The sequence below is a fragment of the Lynx rufus genome, unplaced genomic scaffold (genome assembly GCF_022079265.1).
Source record: "Lynx rufus isolate CCGP_SWC_20201006 ecotype Redwood Valley unplaced genomic scaffold, mLynRuf1.p SCAF_8, whole genome shotgun sequence".
In the NCBI taxonomy this organism is placed as follows: domain Eukaryota; kingdom Metazoa; phylum Chordata; class Mammalia; order Carnivora; family Felidae; genus Lynx; species Lynx rufus.
Genome location: NW_025814896.1, coordinates 65,378,410 through 65,397,648, shown reverse-complemented (window position 1 = coordinate 65,397,648; position 19,239 = coordinate 65,378,410). Strand labels below are relative to the sequence as shown.

The following is a 19,239-nucleotide window of genomic DNA, read 5'->3' as shown; positions in this document are numbered from 1 at the left end:
CGTCACTGGAAGAACTGTAGGCACTCCTTTGAAAACCCCCAGAAGATCCATGCCTTAAGAGTGGGGCTACTCTAGCCCTAGAGTCAGGGTAGAAGGTTGGGTTCTAAAAATTAGTTTCCATTTGTCTTGTGCAGGACAAGGAAGACAGTTGCCCCAGGGATCTTTCTGTCAAGTTGGCTTGAATAAATTGGTTTATGTTAAATAGCGTAAGTTAATGCAAACTAAACTGGGTGCCTAAATACTGAGTTAGCAGTAAAGGAGTCTTCAGCATACCTTCCATGTGATTTTTTAAGGGAGGAGGATTTACAAAGGTAATCTCTTCCTGTATTGTTTTTCCCCCTCTTACGACCACTGGCCATACTTCATGTTTCCAGGTCTGAAAAAAAGTCCCTACAGTACTGAAAGACTGATGCCCTTTGCCGTCTTAATTCCCAGAGTCCCATAAGCATAATGAATTGTTCACTGTATAATTTGTTCATTTAAAAATAAAAATATTCTGTTAGTGTTCAAACTATTTTTTCTTAAAAGAATGTGTTTATGAAGAAATATTTTAAAGGCTTTTATCAAGAGCATTTGTCTCATTACATATAAATATCTCTGCTCTAGTAGAGCTAGAACACGTAGGTTTTTAGAAGGTTAAATACAGTATTTCTATGATGCTGAACATTGTCTTAGTCTTTAAAGGGAATATACTGTATACTGGCTTTGAAGAAGTAGAGAAGGAGCTACTCTTAAGCACATATTCTGTTTTCTGAAATGTCTCCATTCTTCTATCAGTTCTGCGTTTCATGGGTCATCAGTACCCACTCCCCTAGATGACTTCTTAAAACTGTCACATGTCAAAGAAAAGTCAATGCAAGATGAGGAAGTCACCTTGCTTTATGTGATTGGCTAGACTTTCCCTGTAAAGCTTTTTTGCATCTTTAATTCCTAATTGCATTTTGTATTTTGATGATAGTAAGAGGTAGGAAGAACCATGAGTGAGTGATTAATTTATAAAGAAAATACTCAAGAATATTATAGGGAAAACAACTTGGGAATAAATTTAAAGTTTAATATGGAATATGCAAAATGCAGTTTCACTGCTGTAAAAGTTATAGTCCACAGACAAGGTTTCATCTGGAAGGACTTTTTAAAAATAGTTGTGAGATAATTTTAGTGCTTCAGGACCAAAAAAAAAAAAAAAAAGAGCAGTTTGGATCAGCAATTCTTCAGAAGTTTGTGGTAGAGTAATAATAAAAACGTGGATTCTGACCTCAAAAAAGCTGACTGGCATGAATGAGTGCTTATATTCCTAAAATCTCATAAATTTTAGGTAAAAATGTAATGGCCCAAACAATATTTCTTAGAATTTGAAACAGACTGTTTCTACAATTCAAGTAACTTATCCAACAATTCAGTTAGATAACTTTTTAAAAAATGGAGTAATTCATTTTTCTGGCATCAAGGCCTTGACCATTAGCATAGCCAGTCCTGGGGTCCTCCTGCTCTTCTACTCATGACTGCCAGTAGGGGTGTGTGTCTCCTCTCAGCTTTTCACAGATGTCAACTGGGCTTCTTAAAGGCATGGACTTCATATGTTTTTCCCTGTACTCAAAACACCCAGCGCAGCCAGCCCAGTGCCTGGTTCATAACAGTCGCTTAGAAAACGTTTTTAGAATGACAGAATCAATGCCTCTGCTTTACTGCCACAGATATTATTATGGGACAATATGGAACTTCATTCATTATTTCCTCCCCTAAAGGTAGGTGATTTGTACTTTTAGAAAACAGTGTTAATTTTTTAATACTTTTCCTAAGCAAAAAGTTGGGGAAGAATGTAGGCCAAACCCAGGAGTATAGGTCACAGCAATTCTTGCAGAAAATTTTCTAATGTAAGTCTCCCTACTAGAGGAATTAAAAAATATTTAAACTCCATAAGTTATCTTACAGGGTGTTTTGGTAAATAGCTGTTCTGATTTACATGTTTTAATGACTTCATAATAGTTCACATTGGTGACTATAATTTATTTGTATCAGTCCCATCTGAGTGTATTTTTAGATTGTGCGTACACACACGTCCTATCTTTGCACATATCTTTCTATTTCCTTAGAATAAATTCTTAACATGTGAAGATGCCACATTATATTACATGCAGATTTTGTACAGTTGTTGTAAGGATTAAATTAGATAATATTGTAAAGCCTTATAACAATGCCTGACAGTAAAATCTCAAGGGTTTTTGGTAGTAAGGTTATTGGTTGCTGTTTTTGTTGTCTCAAACCTTCCCACTAGACCTTGAGCCCCTTGATACAATAACATCAGTTAGAAAAACATCAGAGATCCCAATTCCACATGAGTTGAACAATAAGTAAATTTATTATTCTTTATTAAATAGTAGAGAAATTTCATTACAATAAAGTCAGAGTAGTGGTGAGTTCAGAACTGGTTAATATAAAGTCTCAAGAGTATCATGAAGAACTACATTCCAGCCATGTGTGCCACCTGCCATCCTCACGGAGTCAGCTTTGTCCTCAAGCTTATCCCAATCACATGATACAGTGCTTACCCTGGCTCCAGTAGTCCTATTTGAATGAAAAGAAGAAAAGATCCAGCTCTTCATAAGGCTCTATATACAGGGGTCTTTATTTAAGTTAGTCTTTAACCTCTCAGTAAAGAAGGCTTATTCTAAAGCCCTCAGCAGATTTACCCTTGTATTTCATTTGCCATCATGGAATAAATGGAATGGGACCACCATGACTGGCTTAGACCATTATTTTTCATACCCTTTGATCGTGATACACAGTAGGAAGTACATTTTATACCATAACCAAGATACCTATCACACATGTATGGGTATATGTATACGTCTTACACAATTAAACATAATTCAAAATAAAAGCTTCTCAAAGTAATACCCTTATGCCTATGATAAAGTTAAATACCATTTTTCTTTATAATTAAATACAAGGTTTTTTAACCCTCAAATACAAAAAAATTAGGAAGATTTAATTCAGTGTATAGGTATAATGTTCATGAATTTGTTCCAGTCTGGAATAAATGAGGACAATGAGCATATATGGTACACTATTAAGCCTACTATTTTAAATCCTGATTGAATCAAAATTGAAAATATGGAGCACTTGGGTGGCTCAGTTGGTTGAGCATCTGACTCTTGATTTCTACTCAGGTCTTGATATCACAGTTCATGGGATTGAGCCCCGCGTCGGGCTTTGCGCTGTGGGATTCTCTTTCTCTGCCCCTCCCCTGCTTGCACTCTCTGTCTCTGACTCTCTCTCTGACTCTCTCTTTCTCTCTCTCTCTCTCTCTCTCTCAAAATAAATACATAAATATTTTAAAAAGACATAATTTTAAAAAATTGAAGATACTTTTTCATATAAGTAGGTCACTGAGTGGTAAAGTAATCTTAGTGATAATTCATGCAGATAAGACTCCTGAGTGAGTTCTACACTCAAGGAGACAGGCTGCAAAGTACCTGCATACCAGGAGTTGGATCAGTGAGAACCATCTTGGAAGCTGCCTAGCACAGAATATAGAAACATAAGACAACTAAGTGTAGTGTGTGATGCTGGATTGAATTCTGGATGGGGAAGAAAAATACTGTAAGTATAATTGGGTAGTTGATGAAGTTTGAGTATGGGCTCTACATTAGATAATAGTACATCAGTGATAATTTTTCTGATTTTGATTATTCTATGGTGGTATGTAAGACAATGTCTTTGTTGTTTGCAAATATACACTGAGGTACTTATTTGAGGGAAAGCTAAGGAAATTCCTTGCATGTTTTCCTCTGATTTTGAGATCACTTCAAAATTTTTAAAGTTTAAAAATGCCAAGAGAAAGTATTTTTCACCTGAAAAAAAATATGTATGTGGTTCTTGAGTCCACATATACTGAATGCATCCTATGTATATCATGTGTTTAATCCTTCTAATATACTGTTGGGTTTTGTTTGCTAGTATTTTGTTGAGGATGTTTGCATCTATCTTCACAAGGAATATTGGTCTATAGTTTTCTTTACTGATGTTATCTTTGTTTGGCTTTGACTTCAGAGTAGTGCTGGCCTCATAGAATGAGTTAGGAAGGGTTCTCCTCTCTTCTGTTTTCTAGAAGAGTTTGAAAAGGATTAATGTTAATTCTTTTTTAATGTTTGGTAGAATTCATCAAGCTGTCTGGTCCTGGGCTTTTCTTTGTTGGGAGATTTTTGATTACTGATTGAATCTCTTGCTTTAAGTTTGTTCAGATTTTCTTATTTCTTCTTGAGCCCATTTTTGGCAATTTCTGTGTTTCTAGGAACTTGTCCATTTTTTATTCCTTTGCAGTTTATCTAGTTTAATTTGTTTTTAAATTTTTTATATACATTTATTTATTTTTGAGAGACAGAGAGAGACAGAGCACAAGTGGGGAAGGGACAGAGAGAGAAGAAGACACAGAATCAGAAGCAGTTTCCAGGCTCTGAGCTGTCAGCACAGGGCCTGATGTGGGGCTTGAACTCACAAGCCGTGAGATCATGACCTGAGCTGAAGTCGGACGTTCAACCGACTGAGCCATCAGGCGCCCCTTATCTAGTTTAATTTGTATTGAACAAGAATGCATTTTTACATTGTGTATATATATGTGATTTGGTTTTATGTGAATTTATACTTAAACCATACAAAATAAATCTGCCATAAAACTGCCTTCCCTTGCCTAGCATACCTGACCTAAAAGGCATTTATCATGTTGGTGTTTTGAGCATTCCATTTGCTTCACATCCTTACCAATACTTGGTATTTTCCGTCTTTTGTATCTTAACCATTTTGGTAGGGATGTTCCCAGTGTTTTTGTTTGGTTTTTAATTTTGCAGGTTTTATACTGTCATCTACAAACACATTGTTACCAACAATGCCATCTGGGGTCGATCATTTTTATTGTTTTGTGTATTTGTAAAATCATTAAGTTTATTTTAAAGTCTTACAGGTTTTTTTTTTTTTTCTATTTAAAATGTGCCTCAAGTCCAGTTGAATGGAGGAGTCAGCATTTTCTCTCATTTTTGTCACTATTAACACTTCCAAATCTGGTAGTTGAGCTTGCTTCATTGCTTTTCTTTTTCCTCAGAGTTTATGGTGCTTAAGGTCAACTTGAGCTAACTTAGTTAAAATAGTACAATTGCTGATAATTCAAAAAGTGTTATACTCAGTAACATCCTTTCTGAAAAATACAGTGAAAGTTTGTAACTAAACTTGGTTGAAAGAATCAGAACTTTGCCAATAGATGATAAACTTCTCATACTTTCTTTGATACTCTGCTTCATAAACTTGTAAAGTTACTCTTTAACCTTTCCGTCAATCTGTGACAATCATTTATTAAAGGATCTAATGAGACAACCAGGAACATTGAAATTGAAATTGTCCATGTTCCTGGCCAATTTATGTATCCCTCTCACGTGGTACCCTCACCTGGCTGCATTATTGATTGTACTGTTTATTCCATGTTGAATATGTGCAACATGCTCTGTGTGGGTTATTTCTGTCTTGACTTTTCTGTGCTGCTGGCCAGCCACCAAATTAACTTTATGACCCTCTAATTGATCACAACCCTCAGCTTGAAAACCATTGATTTTAGGGGCCCCTGGGTGGCTCGGTCGCTTAAGCGTCCGACTTCGGCTCAGGTCATGATCTCACGGTCAGTGAGTTCGAGCCCCGCATTGGGCTCTGTGCTGACAGCTCAGAGCCTGGAGCCTGTTTCATATTCTGTGTCTCCCTCTCTCTCTACCCCTCCCTGTTCATGCTCTGTCTCTCTCTGTCTCAAAAATAAATAAACGTTAAAAAATTTAAAAAAAGAAAAAAGAAAACCATTGATTTTACTGTTATTATCATCTGCTGCAGTGAGGCCAGTCTCCCCAAATCATATGGTCTTCCAGGGATGGGGTGGATGCATGGAACACAGTCACAGTTCTGTTTGGAAGGAGGAAAAGAGGGTTGGAGACTAGAGGTTAGGCAACCAAGACCGTCCAGCTACAGGGACTACTTACCAAGCATCTGGTGTGGTTTGACATATGTGGGGTTGTTTGCCTTTATTCTAATGTCTCGCAACTATGACTTTTAGTTTTTCCTATTTGCTTATAGTTTTGTCTCTTTCCTCAGATACTTTTCTTGTCCCTGTCATGGTGCTTGCTGCTACGTTGTCTGCCATCTCCTACCTTCTCATTTTTAAACTGTCCCTTTTCATTTTGCTGTTTCTCATCTACTTAGGCCGAGAAGACTCTCCAGCTTCTTAAAAGTTGTGCCTCAAAAGTAATCAGGTTCTTAGTAGGGTCTTAGGTTTTTCTTTATGATCCTTTTCATGATTATGTTTGCTTATTAGGATTTTTAAAATTATGTCTGTAGTTTTTAGCTGTGGCCTAGATAACTAGGATATCTCTGAAATATGAGAATACTCCTGCACCCTTCAGTCTTCCAGAACAAAAACTTCTATTACTAAAAGATAATAGTGTAATTACAATCCCTAAGGACTCTATTTACTCTATGGTCTTCGTAAGAGTTTAAGGTTATCAAACTTAACCTTGTTTTCTTGAGACAAATGGGGAAGGATGCTGACGTATAGTTTCCCATCTGGGAACAACAACTAGAGTACCTTTAAGTTTAGAATTATGAATAACATCAAGTGTATTAGGAGGTACTCATTGTGGTAATCTGGCTTCAGTTAGCCAACAAATATTTACCTTCAAATACTGTGTTTCATAAATACTAAGATGCACATTTTCTTACATTTTAACATCTCTGAAATCAGGATGCTTAACAATTAATGGTGTCCTAAAAAAATTAAAAAAAAAAAAATTAATGGTGTCCTATGGTTGCTGTTGGCCCCGGGGCATATCGTGGTGTAGTTTCTGTGCGAACTTGATTATTAATCTTGGAGGCATGACTGAACTGCAGGCCCTTCGCTGTTTTAGTCAACAAGCTATTGAACAATAAAACACTTAAGGATCTTTAAGGAAAGAATAGGAGTTTTGTTGCTGTCCAAAATCTCTTCTGTTGATACTTTCTGTTCAGATTAAGGTAGAACTACTACCACAGCTTACAGAATGAGCATCAGAAGCTTTAAAGAAACTCTCAGAGACTATGGAGTATAACTGTCTCAGGAAATGCTCCATGACCTGGGATCTTAAGAGTTCAAGGGCAATACTGAATGGAGAAATTTGGACATCTAAGGCTCTGAGTAAAAAAGTGGTTCAGAAGAGTTGAATGCTGAATGTGAAGAAATTTTAGAAATACCTTAACCAGTTTAGATTGCTTATATTTTCCTTTTTATCTGTGCATAATAGATGATTTAAGAACTTCCTAATAAGTCTAAAAGAATTCTTTCAGTATTTGAAAAAGTAAAATTTTCAAGTAATAAGAAAGCATCGTGTCATGATTTAACAGGCAGTGTAATTTCTTTCTTAGTGGTACGTCAACTAACAGTGCCTTTGATAAGCAATAATATCTTCACTGTGATGAAACAGAGTTTGATTTACTGTCACACTTCTTGTGTATTAGTGTACTGCTTCCTACGATAATTTACGCTTTCTTCTCCTAAGAGGAACTAAGGAACAATGCACATGTGAGTGAAGGTAACACCACCAGGCAGCGTGTGAATGATGGAGACCAGTAGGTCTCAAAGTGTGTTCCTGGAAGCAGCAGCGGCAGCACCACCTGGGGGCTTATTCGCATGCAGATTCTCAGGCCCCACCCCAGACCCACTGAGTCAGCCTGTGTTTTAACAAGCCCTATGGGTGATTTTGATACCATGCTAAAGTTTGAGAACTACTGTTCGGGCAGAATTCTGGGAAAGGGAAACTTACTGGTGCTGTTCTATTGAGGTTAGGTATATGAGTGATTTAGAGGGTAAGAAAATGTAGATTTCTTAAGTTCGGCTCAGTTACATGCTCACAGTGTGTTTAAGAAAAGTGAAAAAATGTACTACGTTGTGTCTCAGCCAGCTGCCAGTGACACAGGTATATAATGGAGTAGTCCAAAACCTGCCTGTCTTGCTTTCACTTTTGGTTGACTTTTGATCTTTGTCTTTTTAGCATGACGTATCTCAGACTTTGCTCAAGGCAACACTGGACAGTGTTGTAGAAGAATGTGTCAGCTTTGTGGGAGTGGATATTAACATCTGTTCTGAAGTTTTGTTGAGGTGAGACGAGAGGTCTGTGGCTGAAGATCACAGAATCTTCAGTTTAACTGGCTGTTCAGTTCAAACTGAGCTAACGTAAGGAGACACATGTATGAAGTTGTCAAGTATAAAAAACCTCTGAGTTCCTACCTTGCTCTAGGTAATCAGTTTGAGGGGAAGACATCGTTCAAAAAAAGACTTATAACAATTCACATTATCCTTTTTAATACTGCAAATCTAAAGTGAAGAGCATATGGTAACCATTGAGTGCATTAGTGTTGCTAATAGAACTTAAATAAGGTTAACATGGAAAAGAGCTGTTTCCCACCACATGAGAGTAGATATTTTTCACTAGTTCAGTCTCTTGCATACATCTGTCAAAGCTGGCAGTAACCAGAAGATAAATTCTGAGGGTTCAAAGTATGGTTACCATATTTTTACCTGGAATCTGCAAGTCACATATCAAAATCTTTATCGTACTATAATCATGTCTTATATACCCTTTTTAGTGTGGTTATAGAAGAGCTGCTTTTTTCCGTTCATAGTTTGGCATTTATTACACAAGTCTGCTGATGCAGCATGAAATTCTGGACCTCTGTAAAAGATCTAGACTTCTTTGCTTTGAGATTAGTATAGCAGAAAATATCCCTTACATTTTAAGGTGTTGACTTTCTACCACAGCTACAAACATTCCATACTTTCATGTATAAAATTCAATAATAGAATTAAGAATCTCTTAAATAGAAATTTTTAAAGTTAGCACCAAGCAAACTACCTAATGATAGAGTTTTTATATTTTTAAACTAACCAGGACAGTCATGACTTTCTATAGTTTAAGGCTTTATGTTAATGAGAATAGGCTGATTAAAAAAAAAAAATAGGGTACTACAACACAGCTGAAGCTATTGTAACTTTTGCTTCTAACTCACTTTGTAAACTAAACAGGAATAGGCAGAATTATTACATGATTCAGAAACACGAGGAACATGAATAGTATAGAATTACTGTGGGGAACAATTCTTTTCTTATCCCAGTGTCCATCAGTTTACCAGCATCTTTATGACAGCTGCTGGTTTTGTCATTAGTTTGCATTGTGTTGTCCTTGCCTCCTCTTGGACAACTCTTTCCCCTTTGTCTTTTTTATTTAACTCCCCTTTGGATTTACTTAACTTAGAGCCATATGACAGTATGTAATTGCAATGGTTTTTATGATGCATATCGTTGACTTTCCAGATGAGATCTTTTCTTTGATTATTCTTAGAACTATTGTATCTACCACATTATTCATTTTGTTTATTTCTTTAGGCATATTGCAGGACTCAATGCCAACCGAGCCAAAAATATTATTGAATGGCGAGAGAAAAATGGACCCTTTGTCAACCGAGAACAGCTAAAAAAAGTGAAAGGGCTGGGTCCAAAATCTTTCCAACAGTGTGCTGGCTTCATCAGAATCAACCAGGATTATATTAGAACATTTTGCAGGTGATTATTAAAGTGTGCTCTTTGGGTTCTGTTACCAACCTTCTCTGTTACTGTTGCCCATCCTGCTCACTGGCCTAAATACTAGGTGTCCATTTGTTCAGTCCTTCAGTATATGTGGACTCTAATCTTTGCTCGGCACTGGGAATCCAGCAGTGAACAAATCAACAAATTCCATGTTCTCCTGAAGTTAAATTTTAACACATGAGGCAAACAATAAATAAACTAGTAAAATAAATAGTTTCAGATGTAGTAAATATTATACACATTAAAACAGAGTGATATGACACTGTCTTGGGGAGCGGTACAACTGCTTTCAATGAGTTATTCATTGAAAAGTTATTTGAGCTGAATTTTGAATGAAATGAAGGAGCTAACCACACAGGGATTAGAAGGAAAGCATTATAGGAAGAGCATGCGGGATGTGTGCAAGGTCCTAAGGCACGACCAAATTTGGTGTATTCAGGAAATGAAACTAAGGCCAATGTGATTGGAGCATCACAAGTGGGAAGGACCGGTACAAGAAGAGGTGACAAAGAGGACTTCACAACAGCCACTTCATATTGACAGCTGTTTCCCTAAGTATACTTGGGCCTCCCCACACCCTTCTCCCTGAAAAGTGACCAAAGCATAATTGTCAGTTGTGTAGATTAAGAGCTAAATTCTTGCTGTTAATTTCTAATCCTGATAGCACAAAAGCAAAGAATTTGGGTAAACTTCGCATTTTGTAATCATGAAAGAATAGTTTTTATGTACTTGCTACTTTGGGACTACCTGTCTATATTCGTTTCTATTATGTTTTTCTTTTGACAAAATTATAATAAAGGGGCGCCTGGGAGGCTCAGTCAGTTAAGTGGCCAACTTCAGCTCAGGTCATGATCTCGCAGTTTGTGAGTTTGAGCCTCACCTTGGGCTCTGTGCTCAGAGCCTGGAACCTGCTTTGGATTCTGTGTCTTCCTCTCTCTGTGCCCCTCCCCTGCTTGTGCTCTGTCTCTCTCTCTCAAAAATAAGTAAACATTAAAAAAATTTTTTTAATAAAAAATTATAATAAAAGTAATATGGAAAAATAATCTTTAGTCTGGCAAAGACTAATAAGGGAAAACCAGACCCACTGGACAGTAATAATAATAATAATAATAATGGAAAACCAGCCCCACTGATAATAATAATATTAATAATATAAAGTTATAGTTACATAACTGGTTTTGATGTAGAAATAGATGAGAATAGAGTCTGCAATTCACCAAAATATAGACAGAATTTAGTTTATGATAAAGGTGGAGTTTCAAACACTGGTATTATGACAGCTGGCAGGAATTTGATATGTGTAGGGGAAACTGTAGTTGCACCTCATACCTTATACCCAAATAAATCCCAGATGGATCACAGACTTAAAAAGAAGAAGTGAAACTGCAAAAGTACCAGGAGACAACATGGGTAAATTTTGCAGAGGATTGGAGTGGCAGAAGGCCTTTTCTAAGTAGACCACAAAACCCAGAAGCCAGAAATGAAAAACAACTGAGGATAAAATAATCCCATGTTTCTTAGTTTATATGTTTTTTGAACACTTAGTTAGAACAGTATAAAAAATAAATGAAAAGGAAAGAGTACCTCAGCTTCTGACTTCAAATAGTTTCTTATATATTGCTTCCTGAAAGTAAATTTATACTTATATCAACTGTATGTTTATTATTTAAAAATTCAGAGGCATCTGGATGGCTCACTGGGTTCAGCATCCAACTCTTGATTTTAGCTCAGGTCATGATCCCAGGGTTGTGGGTGCTGCTCTGAGCGTGGAGCCTACTTAAGATTCTCTCTTGCTCTCTCGCTTTCACTCTCCCTCTCCCTCTCTCGTTCTCTCCCTCCCTGTGCCCCTCTCCCCTGTTTGCATGCTCTTTAGGGAAAAAAAAAAAAAAGATTGTGCTATACAACTATTTGCAACTTGCTTTATTTGTTTCGGTAATACATCTTGGTTTTCTTTCCACATATTACATATAGATATAGATCATTATTTATGGTGTCTGCATAGTATTTAGTTTGTGGGGGAAACCATAGCTTAATCTAATCAGTATCCTATTGATGAACATTTGAGTTATTTTTAAAGCCTTATATTTTTTCAACTGATAATGAAGTACTTGAAGTTTCATGACTGTTACATCTTCTTGATAACTCATACCTTTGTTCGAAATGGACTGTTGCTATCTCATTGAGTGTTTTGTGCATTGAAATCTATTTTGTTTGCTAGCTATGTTGCTACACTTGCCTTTTCAGTATGCTTGGTATTTTTTTATTTTCAAACTTTCTATGACATTTAATTTTTGTTACAACTCTTGTAGATCAATAGATTTCATGGGTTTATTCAATTTTATATTAATACATTCACATTTGCTACATTTATTGATATTTTGGACTTCATCTATCGTATATTTTCTCTTCATCATGCTTTCTGATTTTCTCTCATGCTGTTTGTTGGATTTCTCAGCTAACAAGTTTTCCTTATTTTTCCACCTCGTTTTTATCTCCCCTTAGTGATTTCAAGTTGTTTGTGTTTCTCTGGTGATTATCCTTAAGTGTGATTTGGACTGGCCTCTGCAGTTAATAGGTGTCTCTGTCCTCCTCCCGGAAAAGACTAGCACCTTAGGACTCTTCCCAGCCTCTTTCCTTCAGCTGTATGTCCCATGATGAGATGACTTGGGATTTTAGTTTCAGACTATCCTATATATATATACATATATTTATATATTTATAAGTATACATATATTTATATATATTTAAATACATATATTTATATATTATATATTTATAAATAAATATATTTATATTTATTTATTTTGAGGGAGGGAGAGAGAGTGGGTGAGCAGGAGATGGGCAGTAAGAGAGGGAGACAGAGAATCCCAAGCAGGCTCCATGCTGTCAGCGCAGATCCCAACATGGGGCTCAGACTCAAAAACCACGAGATCATGATCTGAGCCCAAATCAAGAAGCAGAGGCTTAACTGACCAAGCCTCCCAGGTGCCCCTATACATATATTTCTTACATTATTCATGAGCAGTTTTTTAACGTAGCAAGATTTTATAGTTTCTGTGCTCATCACTGTTTCTTGTAGCCCACACAATCACTCTTCTTGAATTTGTTGTTTTTGCTGGAATGTATTCTTAAATTCTTTTCAGAGAGAGTGTATATATTATATGGGTTCTACTTCAATCCTTACATGTCTGAAAACAATTGTAATTTGCCCTCCTATCTGAATGCTAGTTTGGCGAAGTATATGATTCTCGATTCAAAATCATTTTTTCTCAGAACTTTTAAGATACCAGTTCACTGCATTCTAGCATCTGCTGTTTATCAGGGAGTAATCTGATGCCAGTCTGATTCTAGTTCCTTGGGAAGTATTCTGTTTTATTTTTCTTTCTTGATTCTTAAGTCCTATTCTAAAGTTGCCCCACAGTATGTCAAATCTGAGTCTTTTCCCATTCATCCTATTTTGTACTCAGTAGGTTCTTTTAATTTGGGAACTTGTATTTTTCTTCAGTTCTGGGAAATTGTTTTCTCTTTCTCCTTCTCCCTTTCCTTTTTATTTATTTCTCTGCGTTTTTCTCTGTTCTTCCCTAGAATGCCACTTTTACAGGCTAAATCAGTAAAGAATATTTTTGGCTTTAAGTAACAGGAAACTCTGTTAACAATGTTTAAGCAAATATGTGATAATTTCTATGAAGGGAATGGTCAGAATGTGGGTGCTGTTTGTGCGTATTTGTGTGGCAGAAAAATAAGCACATTTTAAAGACTTTTCTTTTCTTCCCAATTTTCCCTTCCCTCCTACTCCTCGCCTCTTTCAATGGTGATAGTAGTCAGCAAACCGAATCTGCGGGCCAAATTCAGGGAGTTGCTGTGACATCTTCAGCAGGTGTTGAGGTCACAAATGAGAAGCAAGGCAAGAAGAAGAGCAAAACTGCAGTAAATGTTGTACTGAAGCCAAATCCTTTGGACCAAACTTGTATTCACCCGGAATCGTATGACATAGCGATGAGGTAAGTCTGAGGTCCATGTGAGAATTCTCCGTGCCCAGAGTGAGTTCTCTACAGCAAACGGCCTTTGTTTTGACATAATGGAGACTTAAAAAATATGGCCATATTTAACATGACAACATTTTTCAGAAGTTCCGCATTGCTGAGTTATGTGACACATTATTTTATTTCAGTGAGGAATGAAACCATTATTCCTGGAGCAGTGTCAAGCTAATAAACCCTGGTACTAATGGTGAAGTGTGTGTAATGGAAATTGCATGGCACTCTCCTCTGTTTGTTTTGGAAATTAACAAGACACAAATGACTAGCACCTGGCTTAAAGCTTGTGCTTATCTAAAGATAAAGCCCTTTTGGAAGTAAACAGCCAACTCTCAGATTTCTAATAAGTATTGCCCAGCTAGGTTATTACAAAGTCTAAGAAATGATGTACTTTTAATGAGCATACATTCCACAGAATGATATGGCGGAGGTTTTTGAGTACATGGAAAGATTTAATGCTAGGCATTAAAAGAAAAAAAAATTAGCACCACATTGAATTAGTTTAAAAATTTTTAATTAGTGCAGAAACTGTCTCGCTACATCACTAAATAGTTTAAGGCTTTTAGTGAGTTAAATAACAGTAGGTTTTAAGATAGTGAGTATTTTAATGTTCATTGAATCTGAAGTGAGATTTTTAACTTGTTTTGAGAAAATTTATATTTGATTATTTTAGTAAATGGAAATTGTTTTCTTTTTTAAAAGATGTTTGAAATTATAGATTATATAGCACATGATAGAGAACTTAGAAAATAGGGGAAAAAAGAAGTGAAAAATAATATTCTGTCAACATCAAAACAGTGGTACCTGTTTTTCCCCCAGCATTTTGTTATGGAAAAATTTAAGCATAAAATTGAAAAAACAAAGTTTACAGTGAATTCCTGTATACCCACACCTAGATTTTATCATTAACATTTTATTATGCCTGTTTTTCCACTTACCTGTCCATCTATTTGTTCCTCAGTCCTTCTTATTTTATGTATTTTCAAAGAAAATTGCAGACATCAGTATACTTTCAACTAATACTTCAGTATGCATATCATTAACCAGAATTCTGATTATTAACAACATTTTTTCCTTTGAGGTAAAATTCACCTACGATTAAACTATAAGTGTATATTAGCTGAGTTTTGGCAAATACTTATATGTGTATAACCCAAACTCCTCTTGAGATAAAACAAACAAACAAACAAAAAAAAAACCTTACCATCATCCTAAAACCTTTCCCCATCCTGGACAATCCCTGTCCAAGCCTCCTGGAGCTAACTGCATGTTCTGACTTTTTCTGCCAAAGGTTACTTTGCCTCTTCTAGAACTTCTTATAAATGGTGCCATACAATTGTACTCTTGTGTAAGCCTTCTTTCAACCTAAAGTTTAGAGATTTTTATCCATGTTGTAACAAGTTTTAGTGGCCTGTTTCTCTTTATTGCTAATATTTCATCGTATGAATGTACCACAGTTTATTCTCCTTATTGAAATACCTTTACTATTTCCAATTTTGGGCTATTATGAGTAAAGCTGCTATGAATATTCTTATACAGTTTTTGTTGTTGACATTTGCTTCCATTTTTCTTGGAAAAATACTTAGGAGAGGATTTTCTGGCTCCATAAGGTAGGTGAATGTTTTAGTATTCTTAGAAACTTGTAGCCAATGCCATTTTGCACTCCCATTAACAATATATAAGAGTTCTGGTTACTGTGCACCGTTATCATCATTTGATGTTAGTCTTTTTCATTTTAGCCATTCTCTTATGTGTGTGGTAGAATCTCTTTGTGGTTTTGACTTGTATTTCTCTGATGACATTGAGCACTTTCTTGTGGGCTTATTAGCCATTGACGTACCTTCTTTTGGAAACTGTTCATATCATTTAACCATTTTCTAATTGAGTTGTTTACCTTTTTATTATTGGGTTGTGGGAATTTTTTAAATGTATTCTGGGTATTAGTCTTTTGTGAATATATGTTTTGTCCTGGGTTGTCGTTTACCTCTTTATTTTCTTTTTTTTTTTTTTTTTAATTTTTTTTTTTTTCCAACGTTTATTTATTTTTGGGACAGAGAGAGACAGAGCATGAACGGGGGAGGGGCAGAGAGAGAGGGAGACACAGAATCGGAAACAGGCTCCAGGCTCTGAGCCATCAGCCCAGAGCCTGACGCGGGGCTCGAACTCCCGGACCGCGAGATCGTGACCTGGCTGAAGTCGGACGCTTAACCGACTGCGCCACCCAGGCGCCCCTACCTCTTTATTTTCTTATTGGTGTCTGTTGATGAGCAGAAGTTTTAAATTTCGATGATGTCTAATATATTGATATTTTCCTTTTATAGTTATTGCTTTCTGTGTCCCGTCTGAGAAACTTTTGCTACCTCAAAACATTTTTCAGTGTTTTCTTCCAAAAGCTTTTAGGTCTGTGATGCATCTGAAATAACAATTCATGTATGATTTGAAGTAAGGATCAAGGTTCATTTTCTTTTGTCCATTACGAACATTCAGTTATTTTGGCACCAAGTTTGAAAAACAACAACAAAACTTTGTTTTTTACCCGTTGCTTTGGTGGCTTTGTTGCAAACCAAGTGACTGTGTAAGTGTGGGTCTCTTTCTGGCTCTCTTCTTGTTTCATTGATCTGTTGGTCAGTACCATACTATCTTGGTCTCTATAGCTTTATGCTAAGTTTTGAAGTCCGAGAGTGTTAGTCCTCTATCTAATTTTTTTTTAAATACTACTCTGAATATCATAGATGATTTGTATTTTCCTGTACATTTTATAGTGAGCTTATCAAGTTTCATTAGAAATGATTGAGTTATGATTGAGATTACATGGAGTCTGTAGGTGAATTTAGGAATAGTTGATATCTTCATAATACTGAGTCTTTTCACCATGAATTTATCACATCTTTTCACTTATTTTGGTCTTTCATTTCTCGCAGCAGTGTTTTAAAATTTCCACTGTACAGGTCTTATCTTGCATGTATTTTATGTTTTCCAACTTATAAATGGAATTTTTTGAATTTGTTGCTAATTTTTGCTAATATGTAAAAATACAATTAATTTTTCATAGCAACTATGCATCCTGCAGCCTTGCTAATAAGTTCACATACTAGTTCTAGTAGGTGTTTGTAGGTTCTTTAAGTTTTCCTACATAAACAGTTATGTTACTAGCAAATAGATGGAAGCTTTACTTCCTCTTTTTTAATCTTAATGCTTTTTCCTTTTCTTGCCCATTGCAATGGCTGGGACCTTTAGGACTGTGTTGAATAGGAGTGGTGAGAGTGGACTCCCTTGTCCTGTTCTCAGTCTTAGAACATGGTTCTCATTTTTTTGATATTAAAAGAAAGTGTGGTCTCATATTATAGTAATTGTGTTTTAAGTGTTTGTTGTTTGAGAAGATGCACGTGTACTGCACATGATTGTATACACTTCTTGCAACAGCTGACATCTTCATGGGTACTAAGTCAGCATTTTGTTATATGCAGCTCAGTGTCTTTTTAATAATGTATATTTTTGTTCGTTTTCCTAATATAGTTCTAATATAGTTTATACATTTTTCAGCTTGCCTTCTAACATAAGCACAATTTTTTATTTTATTTCTGCCTATCTCTCTTTTTAAAAAGCTGGGTAATATTCCATCACATGATTGAAGTATAATTTGGTAATAGCAGTGGTTCCTCATGATGGATGGATTCCTCGAAGTGGAATTACTCTGCCAAAGGGTTTGAGAGTTTATGTGGCTCTTGATATACGTTGCCAAGTAACATACCAATTTGTAATGCCACCAGCAGTGTTGAAGCTGGAGAAATCTTGAATTTCTCCTTTTAAGCAGGACTTTTCTGCCAGTTTTCACATGGGCCACTGTCTGCATGTGGAGCATAAAAGCCCTACCAGCCCTACCTGTCTCTATGCTTCCTTTGGGAGTAACCTTGTCTCTCACAAGGAGGATACTTGTAGACTATTTCATGGGAAGTTGTTTTCTACATGAAGTTCAACTCCGGACCTTTAAAATCTGGCAGCAGAACTAGTAATTTATCTGATTAAGCTTACCATCCCCATTATCCACCTTGGAACGATGATAGTCATTTCTGGCTTTCAAGCATACTTAGTATAGACGTCACTGAACATACGTAGCTCATACTTTCATACAGTGTTACACAAGGATCTTCCCAGGGAAGGAAAGCTCATAAAGCTTATGGGTAGGTCATCATTGGTTTGACCTCTGTTCTGTAAAAGTAAGTTCGACTGCAGTAAAGTTCATTTTTAGTTACATCAGAAAACCAGTAGGAATGTAATAATTGGCTTTCATATCCCCCTACCATAATGTCACTCCCAGAAATACACCAAGATATGAAGCTGTTAAGTCTTTTTACTTCTGTATTTATGATATTCTTTCTCACATAATATTTAGAAATCGTGATACTTTTTAACCTAACTTAGTCATTTAGTGGTTCTTTAAAAAGTCTATTTTTAAGCTATTTTTATTATTTATATTACTTTTTAAAAGTTTTATTTTGGGGCGCCTGGGTGGCGCAGTCGGTTAAGCGTCCGACTTCAGCCAGGTCACGATCTCGCGGTCCGGGAGTTCGAGCCCCGCGTCAGGCTCTGGGCTGATGGCTCGGAGCCTGGAGCCTGTTTCCGATTCTGTGTCTCCCTCTCTCTCTGCCCCTCCCCCGTTCATGCTCTGTCTCTCTCTGTCCCAAAAATAAATAAACGTTGAAAAAAAAAAAATTTTTAAAGTTTTATTTTACCAGTTTTATTTACATGTAGGGATTCTCTGTTAAATATTGATGTGATTTGTTGTGTGTTTTCTAGTTTGTTTACCTTTTTTATCTCCTTACAATGCTATTTTGTTTTGAAATATGGATGTTTAGCTTCTTTTTGCTTTTATGCAAATTGGTATTCTCTTAATATAACTGATCTCTAAGATCAATACAGTATTTCCTATACTTTTTTCATATTCTTTGTGGTTTTGGTTTTTTACTCTATGAATTGTATTGATGATTTTATTTATTGTTTGGAATGTACAGAGCATTGTGGTAGGGCCTGAAGAATATGAAAATGAATGGAGGCACTTCATGCTTTCAGGGAACCTACCAAAGTAGAATAAAACTTACTCACAACTAATCATAACAGAGGTCAGCAGTCAGTGCCCTTTGTGAAGCACAAAGGTGTTCACCGGACTGAGAGGTCATTGCCCAAGGGGATTGTCTTGTAAGTGCAAGATGACTTGAGGCCATTTGGATTGAGAAACTGAGAGGATGAACTGCTCTATCTGAGATGAGGAAGACCATGGTTGGAGCCAGGTTTGGGGGAAAGACCAGGAACTGGGTTTAAAGCATGTCCGGTTTGAGGCATCAAGCAGGGAGTTGGATGCACGAATCTGGAGTTTGGAAGAGCGGACTGGGCTGAGGATATTAATTTAAGACCCATGTATTTATGCAGGTCCTTAAAGCCATGAGAAAGGAAGAAACAACCACAGGGGTGACCAAAGTTTGGTTAGTTCTTCAACTGCTCTTTTCCTCGTTCCCTCCATTAACAGTTTCCACTTCCTCCTCCAGTGTCTCTGGTGTT

The 19,239-nt window shown here is 36.3% G+C and overlaps 1 protein-coding gene across 2 annotated transcripts in view; it reads left to right on the top strand.

The window, feature by feature from the left end:
* The window catches only part of SRBD1 (S1 RNA binding domain 1), a 192,504-nt gene that overhangs the window by 155,083 nt on the left and 18,182 nt on the right, over window positions 1–19,239 (top strand). The window contains exons 16-18 of one of the 2 annotated variants that reach the window (XM_047068610.1): window positions 8,055–8,161; window positions 9,446–9,622; window positions 13,468–13,647. In XM_047068610.1, the coding sequence (XP_046924566.1) occupies window positions 8,055–8,161; window positions 9,446–9,622; window positions 13,468–13,647 (464 nt within the window). Of the gene's footprint in view, window positions 1–8,054; window positions 8,162–9,445; window positions 9,623–13,464; window positions 13,648–19,239 lie in introns of both variants that reach the window. The other variant, XM_047068609.1, reaches the window with a different exon arrangement.